The 14,069-nt window shown below is 34.9% G+C and overlaps 2 protein-coding genes across 2 annotated transcripts; both read right to left on the bottom strand.

The window, feature by feature from the left end:
- Window positions 1-4,247: 4,247 nt before the first annotated feature.
- Window positions 4,248-7,102, bottom strand: LOC111401844 (pentatricopeptide repeat-containing protein At1g33350). Its single transcript, XM_023029785.1, has 2 exons — window positions 5,383-7,102; window positions 4,248-5,081 (listed from the first exon to the last, which is right to left on the bottom strand). The coding sequence occupies exon 1, from the start codon at window positions 6,961-6,963 to the stop codon at window positions 5,383-5,385; it is 1,581 nt and encodes a 526-aa protein (XP_022885553.1). The 5' UTR covers window positions 6,964-7,102; the 3' UTR covers window positions 4,248-5,081.
- Window positions 7,103-7,828: 726 nt separating this feature from the next.
- Window positions 7,829-13,019, bottom strand: LOC111407598 (OTU domain-containing protein At3g57810-like). Its single transcript, XM_023037203.1, has 7 exons — window positions 12,918-13,019; window positions 11,603-11,696; window positions 11,267-11,388; window positions 10,598-10,638; window positions 10,104-10,202; window positions 9,447-9,610; window positions 7,829-8,210 (listed from the first exon to the last, which is right to left on the bottom strand). Exons 1-7 carry the CDS (start codon window positions 13,017-13,019, stop codon window positions 8,185-8,187), a joined length of 648 nt encoding a protein of 215 aa, XP_022892971.1. The 3' UTR covers window positions 7,829-8,184.
- Window positions 13,020-14,069: the final 1,050 nt, after the last annotated feature.

The following is a 14,069-nucleotide window of genomic DNA, read 5'->3' as shown; positions in this document are numbered from 1 at the left end:
TCCTACATTAGTTGATGCTTTTAGTTTTCACATTTTGGAACTATGTCCTACGATAATTACATGGGAATCCCAGAAGCCGCCTCTAGGCTTTTTCCTTTAGGACAAGATAGTGCCACTTGTGGAGTGTCTATGCTTATTAAATTGTAGAAAGTCCTTGGTGTTTTTTTTTTTAAACATTTTATGTAAAAGCTAATTTTTTTAAAGAGGAACACACATCCTTATTTAAATCTATGGCTTTCTTAAATAATGAGTTAGCAGTTTAACTTTAACCCCAATTGGACTATGGGGTTAAATCATTCTCGCATTCACACATATTTCAGTATTTTATGTTTTTGAAGGTCTTTGATGTGATGAGAAATCGGAAGCAAATGTTGCTAGCAGAATTGGCAGTGGAAAAGACTAATTTTGGGGTATTGAAGCTCATGGTGACATATTGAGTGTTTAGTTTGATAAATTTAGTCAATCATTCATTCATGTTCTTAATTTTCAGTACATCATTCGCGTTTGGTCTCTCTCTCTCTCTCTCTCTCACACAGACCGCACACACAAAAAAACACAGTTCATAATCTTGGGGTAGGAAAATTATCCAAATAGACTGTCTGTTTTCCTTAAAAATTGGTTCGCTGACATTTTATTTTTGTTTAAATGGTTAATAAATATTGAGTTTTTTTACTCACTTTAGGCCTTTGTTTATTTATTTACTTTTCTTGGAGAGAAAAAAGAAAAGAAAATGTAAGTGGTGGTTGGTAAATCTCTGTCCTTGCAGAAAGAAATTTATTTCAGATATATAGAGAGAGTTTATCTTGTGGGATCATTTTTTATTTTTTGAAGATCGCTGGATTACTTATTACCACCTATTTGCATTAGTGCTTTAATGGTAGAATTGACTACACATATTATGTTTGGGTGATAGAAATATTTTTTTGATCAAGAGAATAAATGCTTGAAGTATGAAATTTTTTTTATGTGACTAAAGTATAACTTTATATATTCATTGTCACCCATCATGTGTGCTTGTATCTGCAGGAGAAGCTGCAAAAATGGGTAAAAGACCATAGGAATTTGTATCAACAAGCACAAGCTAAATGCTAAGGTATGGAGACAAGTTAGCTCGAAAACCAATGTAGGTTTGAACATTCAACCTTCTCGTACCTCATTCTAAAATCAAGTGTTAAACATGTGCAATGTGAATTTGGGAAGCTTAATTTAGGTTGAGTGGAAGCACGAGTGTTTTTACTTTATTAACTTGTATAACCCATAGGACTATATCCGTGTTGCTATTGATGTTATCCCCAATCTTTATTGAGAAAAGCATGATTAAGTTGAACCCTTTTCCGAGAGGTGGGGAAGTTTAAAAAAAATGACAAGCAACTTTCAGTTGGTGTTGGTTTATTTATTTATTTATTTTATTTTATTTTTGGAAAAAGCTTAGAGAGCGAAAATAAGCTCTTTTGAAATAGTTTAGGTGCCTTGCTTGGTTTTAATGAGCTTATAATTTGTTCTGGGTTGACTAAATATTTCACATTATAACTTTAAATTCCAAATAAAATCTTTATACAATGTGGTTCCGGGTTTCCTCATGCAATTCAGCCCCCTCTTGCAAGACCTACGTGTCAATCTCCGTCTCCAACCCTACTCCAGTTGCCAACACCCCCACCCTTGGGAAGTGGAGCCTGCTTCTTGCTCTTGCCACCTTTCCCAAATTTCAGCTATTAGGACAAAGGCCCAACTCTAAATTCAAGCTTGGTGCCTGGATATCAACAAAACCAGTTAATAATCTGAATAACAATAATAAAATTGGCAATACCCATGGTTAGCATACATGGTGGGAGCTAAATGATTTGGCCTTTTAAATGCTGTGAAATCTCATTCATTACATTGAAATGCTTTGCCTGAGTACAAGTTCAGTTCTTAAACTAATGAAAAACAGACGATTTCTTGATGTGACCTATACAATATATTCATTTTTATTTCATTGAATCCAAAGTAAAATACTTTGTGCAAGAACTTCATCTTTGCAAAGATGACGAAGAATTCAAGAACTTCATGCAGTCCTATATACATACCATCCTCTGTTCAAACATGTGTGTCTCTCAATCATTAACATTTAACACGCTCACATTACCTTCAAAGAAACACAACCCGTGAATTGTATGGGCAAAAAAACTAGTGATTATAAAAGAATGAAAATTTTTCGATTTGCGTAAAATATTATTTTATTGAAAATTGTGCCTTGAAAGTTCTTTTTGTTATTTTAGGGTGAATTAGGGACTTTTTGGTCATTACGATTACAATGGGCAAAAGATACGAGTCAACGAGTTGATTATAGGTTAGGGATTGAGAAAACTCCCAAATTGAACCGGGTCTAACTAAATCGAATCGAGCGATTTATTTTAAATTAAATACTTGAAGGAACATCTGAATCGAGAACCAATGATGTTTGATTCTCGATTTTAGATAAAAAAAAATCGAAAAAGAACCAAAATGTTTTTTTTTTGTAAATAAATTTGTTAACTTATTAATTTGCTTAAATCCAAGAATATGATTTTTCTATTTTTGAATCTCAATTCAAGTCCAAGATAATCAAATTGAACTAAGTTTTACCAAATTTTATTATTCTACCGTAATGTCACTTCTATTGTTCTGATTTTTGTGTGACTTTTATTGTTCTGAAAAAATCGAATTGAAACTCGACTGCACCTCTGTTAATTATTGTGAGCTCGCCATCTTTCTTCTTCATGTAATTTTAATAATCAAATTTACGATGAACCCACCAAAAAGAGATGCAAGAAATACATAAGATTAAATTACGTTATTTTGTAATTAGTAAGAATAAATACGTCATTAGTTAAATTAAATCGAACCGAATTAAACCAAACCCGAATGGTTTCATAATTAAATTTGAACCAACGATTCCACTTATTAAATATCCAAAAATCCGAGTTCAGATCAATTCTGAAGTCCGATTCAATTATCTTTAGAACAAAATTGAACATAATCATGTCCAGCCCTAAATTTGCTAGTTTAAAAGATGGGTAATTAGAAGATAACGTTGTTACCTTTTCACTGTGGATCATTTTTTGACACTTTAATCCTTATTTTCACTTTTGGTCATTTTCATACATTTTTTCAATTAAAAACTACAAAAGGACAAATATATCATATATTAAAATAAAACAAAAAGAAAAGAAAAAAATTGCCATCACTGTCTCAAAATTTTTTAAAAAGTGTAAGCAAGTCCTAAATAAATTAATAAAATGATAATCAGTGCATAATGTCCTTACCTTTAATTATTATTGTGAAAAACTCGCTACTTTTCATTATTTTGCATTTTCACCCTTAATTACTCATTTGATTGCGCAAACCATTATTTCTATTAATTTCCATCCAATTTTTCAAGAAAAGCTGTGAAATGACGAATATGCCCCCTCCTATTTAAATAAAAAATGAAAAATAAAAGAACTAATTGTGACCATAGTATCATATTTTTTAAAAAGTGCAAACAAGTTCTAAATAAATTATTAAAAAATTAGAAATAAAAAAAATAACAAAGTACAAACAAGTCCCAAAAAAATTATTAATTTATTTAATTTTCTTTTTTATTTGAATAGGAGTTTATATACGTTTTTATTGAGAAATTGGATGAAAATTGATAGAAATGATGGTTTGCGTAATTAAAGGAGTAATTAAGGACTAAATTGTCAAAAATGAAAGGTATGGATGTTCTTCACAATAATAGTGAAAGTTAGGGACGCTATGTGCTAATTACTCTTTTAATAATTTATTCAGGACTCACTTGCACATTTAAAAAAAAAAGGGATTATGGTTGCAATAATTTTTTCTTTCTTTCTTTTATTAAATAGAATGTATATATTCGTCATTTCATGATTTTTAATTGAGAAAATTGATGAAAATGACATTTTGCGCAATAAAAAGTAAAAATAAGGGTAAAAATGTCAAAAATTGAAAGGTTTTGACTAATCTACTAAGGTTTTGATAGCTAGCGCCTAGTCTCGAGTTTTGAGTCAAGGAAACGGGTTTTGATAGATTAAGCCTAACCCAAAAATAATGTTATCTACAATGAAGTGAACCATCGAGTGAAGAAATGTAGTCTTCTCACTTTCTTTAAGCGGTATAATTGGACCTTTTGTTTAATGCGAATTTTTTTATTTCCAAAACCACCCTCAAAATTTTCATTAGCCACTTTCATGTTTACTAGCAAAAGTTAACAAAAGAGGCTATCGTTATCTAGTGCTCGTCATAGCAACCCGAGTTAGCTACCAAGATTTAAGAAGATGAACTTGGCATATTTAGCACGGAGGACAAAACAATGCGCATGACAGCGCTCATTTTCATGTCCCGGTTCTAAGCACTTATACGCCAATGTTTACTTGTAGAAGTCAATAGAAAATGTTATTTTCTCTCATAGTGTTTGGCTTGCAAGATTGGAAGACGTGCACTACTGTGTATCAATATTCAAACTCATTTTCACTTCACGAAATTGCCTCTTAATTTTCCATGTTTACTAGCAGAAGTCGAGAAGATGTGTTTTCTCTGGTGCTTGATAGGTGTAAAACGAGCCGAGTTAGCCGTAGACCTGTAATAACATTCAACTGGCTCGCTTAGCGCGTAGGATTAATGATGTTCACTGTTTCGTACCAATCTCCTTCATGGTCCATGTTTAGTAGCAAAACTCAAAACTCAACACAAGATGCTTGCAACTTGTTCTGTCAGCACTTCCAACCATACACGTAAAATCATCAACATACAGGAAGCTATCGATATTGGATTCTTGTGGCGTGAGGTTCTTGATTTCTGAGCAAATTCTTTGTAAAAGATGAAAATAATTCAGATATATTAGCAATCCAAGCAGCCTGGCGAGCATGGGGAGGAGTATTATTTACTGTTGACACTGTATTTAAACAATCCGACTCAATGCAGATCATCAACTCATGTGCGCAAACCGCAGGCCTTCCAAGATAGCATATAGGGCGATATATAGCCATGAAAAAACTTTGAAAAGCTTGCTATATCTATACTGTCATGGTCTCAAGCAACTCCACCAACCCCATTGCCATTACCTGCCACCAGCATTACCACGTCAACATTCTTTTTTTTTTGGGGGGGGGGGGGGGGGGGGGGGGGGGGCTTTGCCACATCTTGCATATTTTAGCAGTGTAAAACGCCCTCAACCAAATTCTAAATGTATATTATATGCTGTACAGCAATCTTCTGTGGTATCATCACCAAAACACCAAATAGAGAAGTTTCTTGCTTGTGAGCAAAATAGAAAGACTGGCTCATCAATCAGATCATTTAAGTGAGTCGAAGTATGCATTTTCTAACGACGGTACAAGGAAAATACCCAACTCGAAAAGTTACCTATTGTGAATCGATGAAAAATTCTAAGATTGTGTAAATTTCCTCTGTTCTGGGATGTGATTTGTCAACAGAGTAAAATTGATGAACTTGGTTATCAACCTCAATCCAACTGCAACCAGGAGTCTTATTAGCATTCTGCTCGTTCAATGATTTCCTCACCTTCCACACTTCATCCCACTTCCCCAACTCCCCATACAAATTAGCCATCATTGCACCATAACCTCCATTATTAGGATTGATCTCAATTAATTTTTTTACTGCAAGTTCAGCAAGGTCTGTACGCCGATGACTCCTACACCCGTTAAGCAAAGAACCCCATACAACCTCGTCAGGTGGAATCCTCATCCGCCTCACAACTTCCATAGCCTCTTCAAATCGACCGGCTCGACCTAGAAGATCTACCATGCACCCGTAATGCTCAATCTGAGGCTCAATCCCATACTCCCTAATCATCATTTCATAATACTGACGGCCCTGCTCGACTAACCCTCCATGGGTACAAGCGTTTAACAACCCAATAAAAGTCACTCCATCTGGCTTCACTTCATCCCCGTGATGCAGCATTTCCTCAAAAGCACCGATAGCTCCCACGCTCTGACCGTGCAGCGCAAAACAATTTATCATAGAGTTCCAAGAAGTTAAATTCACCTTTTTAATCCGATCAAAAATCATTCTTGCTATATTCAAGCTCCCACATTTCCCATACATATCAATCAAAGAATTTGCAAGAAACAAATCCAAACCAAGAGCATGCCTAAAAATATATGAATGAATGCTTTTCCCAAGCTGCAGCATTCCACAATGCCCACAAGCAGAAAGCGTACAGACCACCGTAACCTGATTAGGTCTATTCCTACCCCCTACCCTCTCCTCAAAAATCATTCTTCTAAAAAATTCAATGGCCTCCGAAAACAACCCATTCTGCATACACCCTGCGATAATAGAATTCCAAAACGGAGTATCTCTAATACTCTCAGGCATTTCTTCAAAAAGAAGAACTGCATGCCCCACTTCCCCAACTCTCGTATACCCTGAAATCATCGCAGTCCATGACACCACATTCCTTTCAGACATTTCATCAAACATCTTTCTCGCAAGGGCAATATCAACACCATATCTTGAATATGCATTCAAAAGCGCCGTTTGCACAACTGTGTATTGCCAAAAACCCAATTTCACAATCTGGGTATGTACCATTTGAGTCCCATAAGGTGTAACCACTTCCGGGCAAGACTTCAAAACAATAGGGAATATGAACTCATTAGGCTTCGAATAATTTCTTCTCACCATTTTGCGATAAAGCAACACAGATGAAGTATGATCGCATAGAGAATTATATGCAGTAATCATCGCTGTGTAAAGATAAATATTAGGTGAATTGAAGTGGTCGAAAATGTACCGGGCATAGGCGAGATCTGAGACATTTACTGTACAAAAACGAAGCAGTTTGAATGAGTAGAAATGGGTTTGGCCATGGCCGAGAGTGATGAGATGAGCTTGAAGTTGTTTGAGGTGATTAAGGTTGTTGCATTTGTCAAGGATTGAGAGTACATGCTTGTTCAAGCTGGTAGCGGGAAACATGTTCCGTGTGCTCCCTCAAAAACATTCATTTTGTTCATTTGTACGAGGACGTATGACGAGAATTCATTTGTTAGATTGTTTGGGATAAATTGAATTTTGCTAAAGTGCCAGATAACACTGCATCCTGTCAAGCTATACGAAAGGAGTCTAATTTACTTATAAGTCACTTTGTTTTAAATTGCTTTTTTTACCAGGAAATCTTATTTTGTATTTCATACCACTATTTCTCATGACGTACATGGATGATTCAATTGACACACAACAATTGCAATTCTCCTTAAAAGTTTTCTAGCCGATTGGAAGCCAATTGCCTAGCCAACCACAATTTTGTTGCGGGAGACACACAAGTGACTTCTAGTACAATTTTACGAAGAGTACAAGTTAATTGAAATATGATAACAGAGACAACAATTGACAATGACAAAATAAGTTATGTGACTTCTACCTACCAATATTATCAATTTTTTTCTCTATATATACATAAGTCGTTTCACCTCTAAGAGAATAACTGCCCTTCAGCTGTGACTGTGATTGAAATAACTTCAAACGCATGAAATAAATCAAGAGATATAAAATTCTCCAAATACAAAAGTCTTAAACAAAGTTAATATACTGTCTATTTATCCTTCCACGCCAACTTCCAAATTTCACTTGAGGATCATCGTATCTACAATCATCGCCTTACCCCTAGTTTAAGATATGAGCATTAATTTTAATGCTTTCTCTATATTGTGCAAGTAGGTGGATACATAGCTTGTTCTGTTGGAAGCTAGATCCGACAAGACATTATGAAATTTCTAAATACGATCAGATGTGTTCTCATAGCTAATCAACAAACAACCACAAAGTAAAGAAGTTGCCTGCATCTTTCTAATGAAACAATTAGCATTAATATGTCATATTCACTTTATCCAAGTCTATATATTTGTAAGAAATCAATTACACGATGGTCCTCATAAGAATTTTAAATCCCCGACTCTGCAACACCAACCACAATAGCTGAAATTGGCTGGTTCAGGCTACAAATAAACAATTTGAGAACATGATAGTTTTAGATTTCTAGGAATTAGAAAGCAATCTCCTTTTCTTTTTGCAAATTTTCACTCTCTTCTTTGAAGGGAGAATAGCCTGGTGCTGGGGAGAGCCAAAACAATGAAGTTTCACTAGCCTGAAGAAATTTTAATTGAAAGATCATTTAGGTAATAAAATAACTACGTTATGTTAGTTCCTTCCACCTTTTCTAGTTCCTGCATAACAAAGAAATTAGTAAATTCAGTGTATCTTGCATTGTTCCTTGCATTAAAACATAAGCAAATTTCATATCCGTATATCGAATCTTGGAAAGTGGATTATATCAAAGCATGGTATATAGAAGCATACGAGTTCATTTATAGTTTCCAGCTAAGGTTCAACTTAGAAGGCCACATCACAGATGTAGAATAATAGGAGCCACATTCAAAACAGAAAGTGAACTAAACAGAAGGAGAACTTCGTATTGTACTCGTCAATTTGACATTTTGTGAGGGGAAAAAAAATGAGAAATTCAGTGGATATTAAGGGATAAATAACGCAACTAAAAGAGGTGAATCAAAATTAACATCTGCCTATACTAGTGTAGCATGCCCATAAGTTTTCTCTATCACATAGTTCATATTATAGCGTGAGAGAGAGAGAGATAAAGGTCATCGTGATACCCTCAATGTAACATGAAATAAGCTAACCAATGAAATAAAACTAATAAGTTAAACTCTTTCAGATTACTGTATTTTCAAATAATCTGACTATTCAATTTATATCATGATGTAGCTACACGAATTACTCAAAGTGGAACTCCAATATGATAACATTGATAACAATCAAACTAAGTTTTATGTTAGACACTTGCAAGTTCTTGTCATAGTTTAATTGCGAGGTTGTTAATGGGTTAAGGGTATTTTGGGTAGATTGCAAATCATGCAGGGCACCAGCTCAATGTAAATAGGGGGTGGAATTCTATTTCATTTAGGTAGAAATTGAGGGTCAAATTGGGGAGAGAGGCAACCTTTCTAAAGCTGGCCATTTGCTGTAATTTGTTTTCGTTGTTCAATGTAATTTCTTTTTAATTACCTTTCAATTGTTACAGTTATATCACAGATTCAAATTAGGTTCTTATCAGCTTAATCTTGAAATGTATGCATTATGCAGTAAAGTTTTTGATGTCATAAACGAAAATGAACCATTAAGCATTTCAATCAACATTTTAGCATCATTTCTCCACACAAATACATTCCAGACAAGCTTCATGCTAGGAATCATGGTTCAGATAAAAAACAGGATAATCAGACATCTGGTGACCATTATAAAATTTATAAATCGATAAATGATATAATCAATCAAGAACACAAAAATTGTCATTAGCAGCTAGAGTTGAATACTGTATATATTTTTCCATAAGCGCTATTTCATGAAAAGGAAAAGAGTAAAAAGAAAGCTAGAATGCTTACGGTTTTGACTTTGGACCACCAAAGGGCTCTGTAATGCATCATAGTGACCATAACCATGATACAGCACACGAATTGGATTTCCCTTCCCATATTCTTGCCCATATTCAGCTATAATTTTGAGGCAATTACTCCTCTTATCCAACATGTGAACTGTTATGGGTACCCTGAAAATTTCAAGGTCAATTAACTTTCTTAGATTAGTATCTCTACCGATTTTCATCTTATTCTGAGTTATTAATCAAATAATGCAGTTATTATAAGTTGTCTTCCAATGATTCGACTAACTAGATGATGGGAAAATCACTCTGTTTAAGCCAAGTATATGCAGAGTTCATAGTCATGAGATTCCAGTGAAAGGCCAAAGTCAGTGGCCACTTTGGTTACACCCACGAGTGTAAAAGAGATGCTCGAGCGATTGGGTGTGTAGGGAATGCCATCTTATATTGATCAAACAATTAAAGTAATGTGGCAGTTAAAGCATAAAAGTGTCTCCAATTCTAAAAGCTTTGAGACAGATTGAACAGGTATATAACTCCTTCCCCATATCAGATTACTCGCTTAGATGTTAGCTTCATTAAACTATTAGTCAAGGTCAATAATTTGCAGCAATACAGGTTCGTTCAGATGGAACCCTTAACTGGAAAAGGAAAAACCTACTGTAGAACATGTGACGACATGAGCAGCTCAGGTTCCCCTCCCCAGACATGGGGTCGTCGCATCTGTGTAACATAAGCATCAAAATCACCTTCGACAAACCTGAAAAGTCATAAAATAAGGATATAATGACTTGGAGATGGAAAATACACAATGTAGAATTTACCATATATGATTTTCTAGTGCATTTTAATATGTGCATAATGTTATAATCTTTAGTGTTATTCAGACTTGAACAGTAACAGAGTGAACCAAGTGAGAAAACCAATGTGAAGTTAAAAAATAAATAAATAAATAGAGCTAAAAGTTGGATTAATACACAATAGACAGAAAACTTATGAAAATTTTAAATGAGGACAGAGTGGTACAACGGTCTCAAATTTTCAAAGCTCCATTTAATGAACTTTTGAAAGAACAAGCACATAGCTGACTAGTCAAAAAAATAACTCAAAACAAATGCCTCTTACGCTAATTTAGTATATGCAAACATATTTTACCATTCACTATCTGCCCGCCTCTTGATAAATTCATCGGCAACCTGCAAACAAAAAAAATGCATCTTCTCTTTAGGTGAAAAGGAAAATGAAAATTCAAAAATACGTTGTTTCATCATAGGCCTATTTCGCTCAACCAGAAAAGGAGCCCTTATTTGCTTGGACTCTTCTCTAGCAATAAAAGTCAAGGCAATAAGTTGTGAAAATGACAATAAAGTAAGCGTAATGATTTTGGAGTGTCGAATTTCTCTTTTCTGAACAACTTTATAAATTGACACATAAAACAAAAGTAAGCCAGTTTCCATCACGCATAAGTTATGATCGTAGCTGCAGAAAGAGAGAAAGTTTCCGTCTGGAGAACAAATTCCCAGGGCTTAAACCAATTGGGAGAATTAATGGATGGAGACCTTCCAAAGGATACTCACATAATTAATAGATAGCAAGCATTATCTGTAAATATTCCAACTGAAGTGAGGTTATATTTTCAGTTGGTGCATTTAAACGAGGGATATGCCTTTCTTGACTATTGCAACATTGTTTCATCTTAATGAATGATATGTTTTATCAGTTATTCTCGTACATCTTGCTCAGATCACGTATGCACTGGACTACTGGATATAAGCACAACAGTTTCTTAGTATTCTTGGAAGATAAAAAGGAATTATATTTTACTTTTGCTCTAAGCTCATCAGCAAGTTCTCTTTCATGACTTTCGCTTGGAGCCGGCTTTCCTTCTCTCAAATGAGCTCCATGAACTACCGAACGGAACAAACACCTACCATCGCCAGGTATCCCTGCATCACAACACCACCTTTCAACTAATACGAAGCCATCAAAAAACAATTCCATAAAAAATCCAATTGTAAAATCAATCAAACTGCCATAATACTTTCCCTATATCCTACTCTAGTGTATCATTGCACGGATTCTTTTAAATTTCATCTAAATAAATCCAGTAAAAGATTTCTGCAATACAAGGTGTTGCACAAGGGGGGTCAATTTACATACCTGTGCCAAAACCCATATGAATTTTCAAAATCAGCAGCGGAACATAACATTCAACCCCAAAAGCCGGTATTAAAACCAAAACAACAGCAATACGCTAAAGGAAGTTTAATTCGAAGGAAAAGAATAAAAAACTATCAACATTCCTCACGCCAAGTAAAGTATTTATTATATGCCAATTTGATTCCTATTAAATTAAATTGCATTACATTTTTCCCTCTACTATTTTCAACCAAACAATCTTTCATAAAATAATATTACACGTAAATCGAAAATTTTTTCTTATTTTTCAACCGCTTATTTTTCTAAAAAATACTATTCTCCATTTTCATTTTCAGCTAATGGGGTAAAACAGGGGCTAACAAGCAATTCTAATAATTAAAATTAAATATTAGATTTGCTTATTAATCTTATATTAAAAATTAAATATCAGATTTGCTTATTAATCTAGTATTTAAAATTAAATATTAGATTTTCTTATCAATAAAGTCCAAGGTCTGATTGTTACCCGGCAAAAGGTCTGATTTCCGCATGGAAAATATTAAGCAACCAAATTTGGGCATAATTTCGCTATTTGAATTGAGTTAAAAAGGAAAAATAGAACTTTACCTGAATGTAATGAAAATGATGGATTTGTTAATGAGAGAATCGAAACGTTATGAGAGATTGTAAAGTGGATGATTTGATCAGAGAGAGAGAGATCGATGCGCCATCTGAGAGCATCAATAAGTTGTTTACAGATTTGCAATGGTGCGATGACCGGACTCCTATTTGACTCGCTATGATTGTGCAACGAACACATTTACAGAAAACTTGATCAATTTATAATCTAGCTTACATAATAAAATTCTTTGATTCTAAGTTAGGCCTGAATAATTGCCTTGTTAAATTATAGGATAATATACTTTTTTGAAAGGGAAATTTACTTCACAACAGGTATTTAAAGATAAAAATTCTAAAATCGAGTATTAAGTTTACTTGAGCATAAGTCAGATATTAGTCAAAATTAAAAATAATATATCTTATCTCTATCTCTCATTCGCACTCTCTCACATCATCTCTCTCCCCGACTAGTCTTGCACCATTAGCTTGAGTTATGATTTCTCCTTGTCATCATCGGATCTCTGGCCAACAAGGTCAACACAACAGCACGTAGTGCTTAGTCGCTGAGCGTTGTGACAGCGATCTAAGTGCCTTTCAGCGACAATTCTAATGAGCTCCATCCTAGGCTAATCTAATCAGAAAATTGAGATTCCAGTTTAGTTTCAGATGAGCTCGATCTAGAAGAAATGCCACCAATGCTCCCAATTTGTCAGACTTTAGATTTGGTGTTGGGTAGCTGCAATCTAGTTTTGGGTTCGTCTTTATAGGGCAGCTTGAGCGGTGCTCTCGTCGTTGCCACACTATTGTCACCACTCATAGCGACCGCGGCTTTCGATCGCGACCATGTGCCTCCGATTTGATGTTTTTCCAGAGTTTTGGCGTTGGTGATTTAGTTGGTTGTTGGGTTGTTAGTAGTGATGGTGGTAGAGCGATAGTGGTAGTTGTGGTGAAGTCTTATAGTGGTGGTTATGGTGGAATGCTGGTGGTCGATCATTGTCCACAGGTGGCGGTGTTCATGTTGCAATCGATTGAGTTTTTGTGACCAAATCAATTGAATATGTGACCCATCAAACTGCAAGTGTTGCATGACACAGATTTAAAAGATTTGGTCCTTGGTTACTGGATCAAGTCATGGTCACATATAACATGGCATATGTCAAAGTGCATAAGTCATAAGTCATGGATTCAAGAGATTTGGTCACAAGCCCAAAAGATTTATTCACTGGCTATCAAATTTGGTCATGGGTCACATGTCAAGTGCAAAGGTCACAGGTCGCGGATTCAAGAGATTTGGTCACAGGCCATTAACTTATGTTACATTTCACATATCCAAGATATTTGGTTATAGGCTATTGGATCAAGTCACGGGTCACATATTCGAGAAATTTGGTCATAGGCCATTTGCTCAAGTCGCATTTAACATATTCAAGAGATTTGGTTATAGGCTATTAGATTAGGTCGCTAGTCACATGTCGCAAATTCAAGAGATCTAGTAACATGCCATTGATTCTTTGACCTCAGTCGATGGGAACTTGGTTCGAATTCAATTAACCAAATTTCAGCGACGAGAATTCAAGTTATTTTGCTCCGATAAATACTATGTAAATTACACCGGGAGCTGATTTTCAATTTTCTAGTTAGAAAAAAAAAAGCATTTTAAATTATAATAGCACTGCTCAGTCTCAGTCACCAACGAATTCAGTCGTTGCAAAGTGTCGATTAGTTTTTAGTCGACAAGAAGTCATCGATGGGATGGAGGTCGGGAGATGTCAGCGACAAGTAGATGCCGACAAGTGAAGTAGGAGTGGTTGGTGTGGGTGTTGTAGATTAATTTAATTTAATAATATTATTATTTAAAACTAAAATA

This window comes from Olea europaea, chromosome 1 (assembly GCF_002742605.1).
Source record: "Olea europaea var. sylvestris chromosome 1, O_europaea_v1, whole genome shotgun sequence".
NCBI lineage: Eukaryota > Viridiplantae > Streptophyta > Magnoliopsida > Lamiales > Oleaceae > Olea > Olea europaea.
Note: the sequence above shows the minus strand (reverse complement) of the source record. Positions and strands in the feature narration are given on the sequence as shown.

Bases quoted from the DNA above. Each gene is read 5' to 3' on its own strand.
- LOC111401844 (XM_023029785.1), bottom strand. From the start codon at position 6,963: ATGTTTCCCGCTACCAGCTTGAACAAGCATGTACTCTCAATCCTTGAC.
- LOC111407598 (XM_023037203.1), bottom strand. From the start codon at position 13,019: ATGAGTGGTGACAATAGTGTGGCAACGACGAGAGCACCGCTCAAGCTG. The intron at 11,389-11,602 runs GTATGTAAATTG...GTTGTGATGCAG, and splicing joins TCATATGGGTTTTGGCACAG to GGATACCTGGCGATGGTAGG. The intron at 8,211-9,446 runs GTAAGCATTCTA...TTTGTTATGCAG, and splicing joins GGTGGTCCAAAGTCAAAACC to GAACTAGAAAAGGTGGAAGG.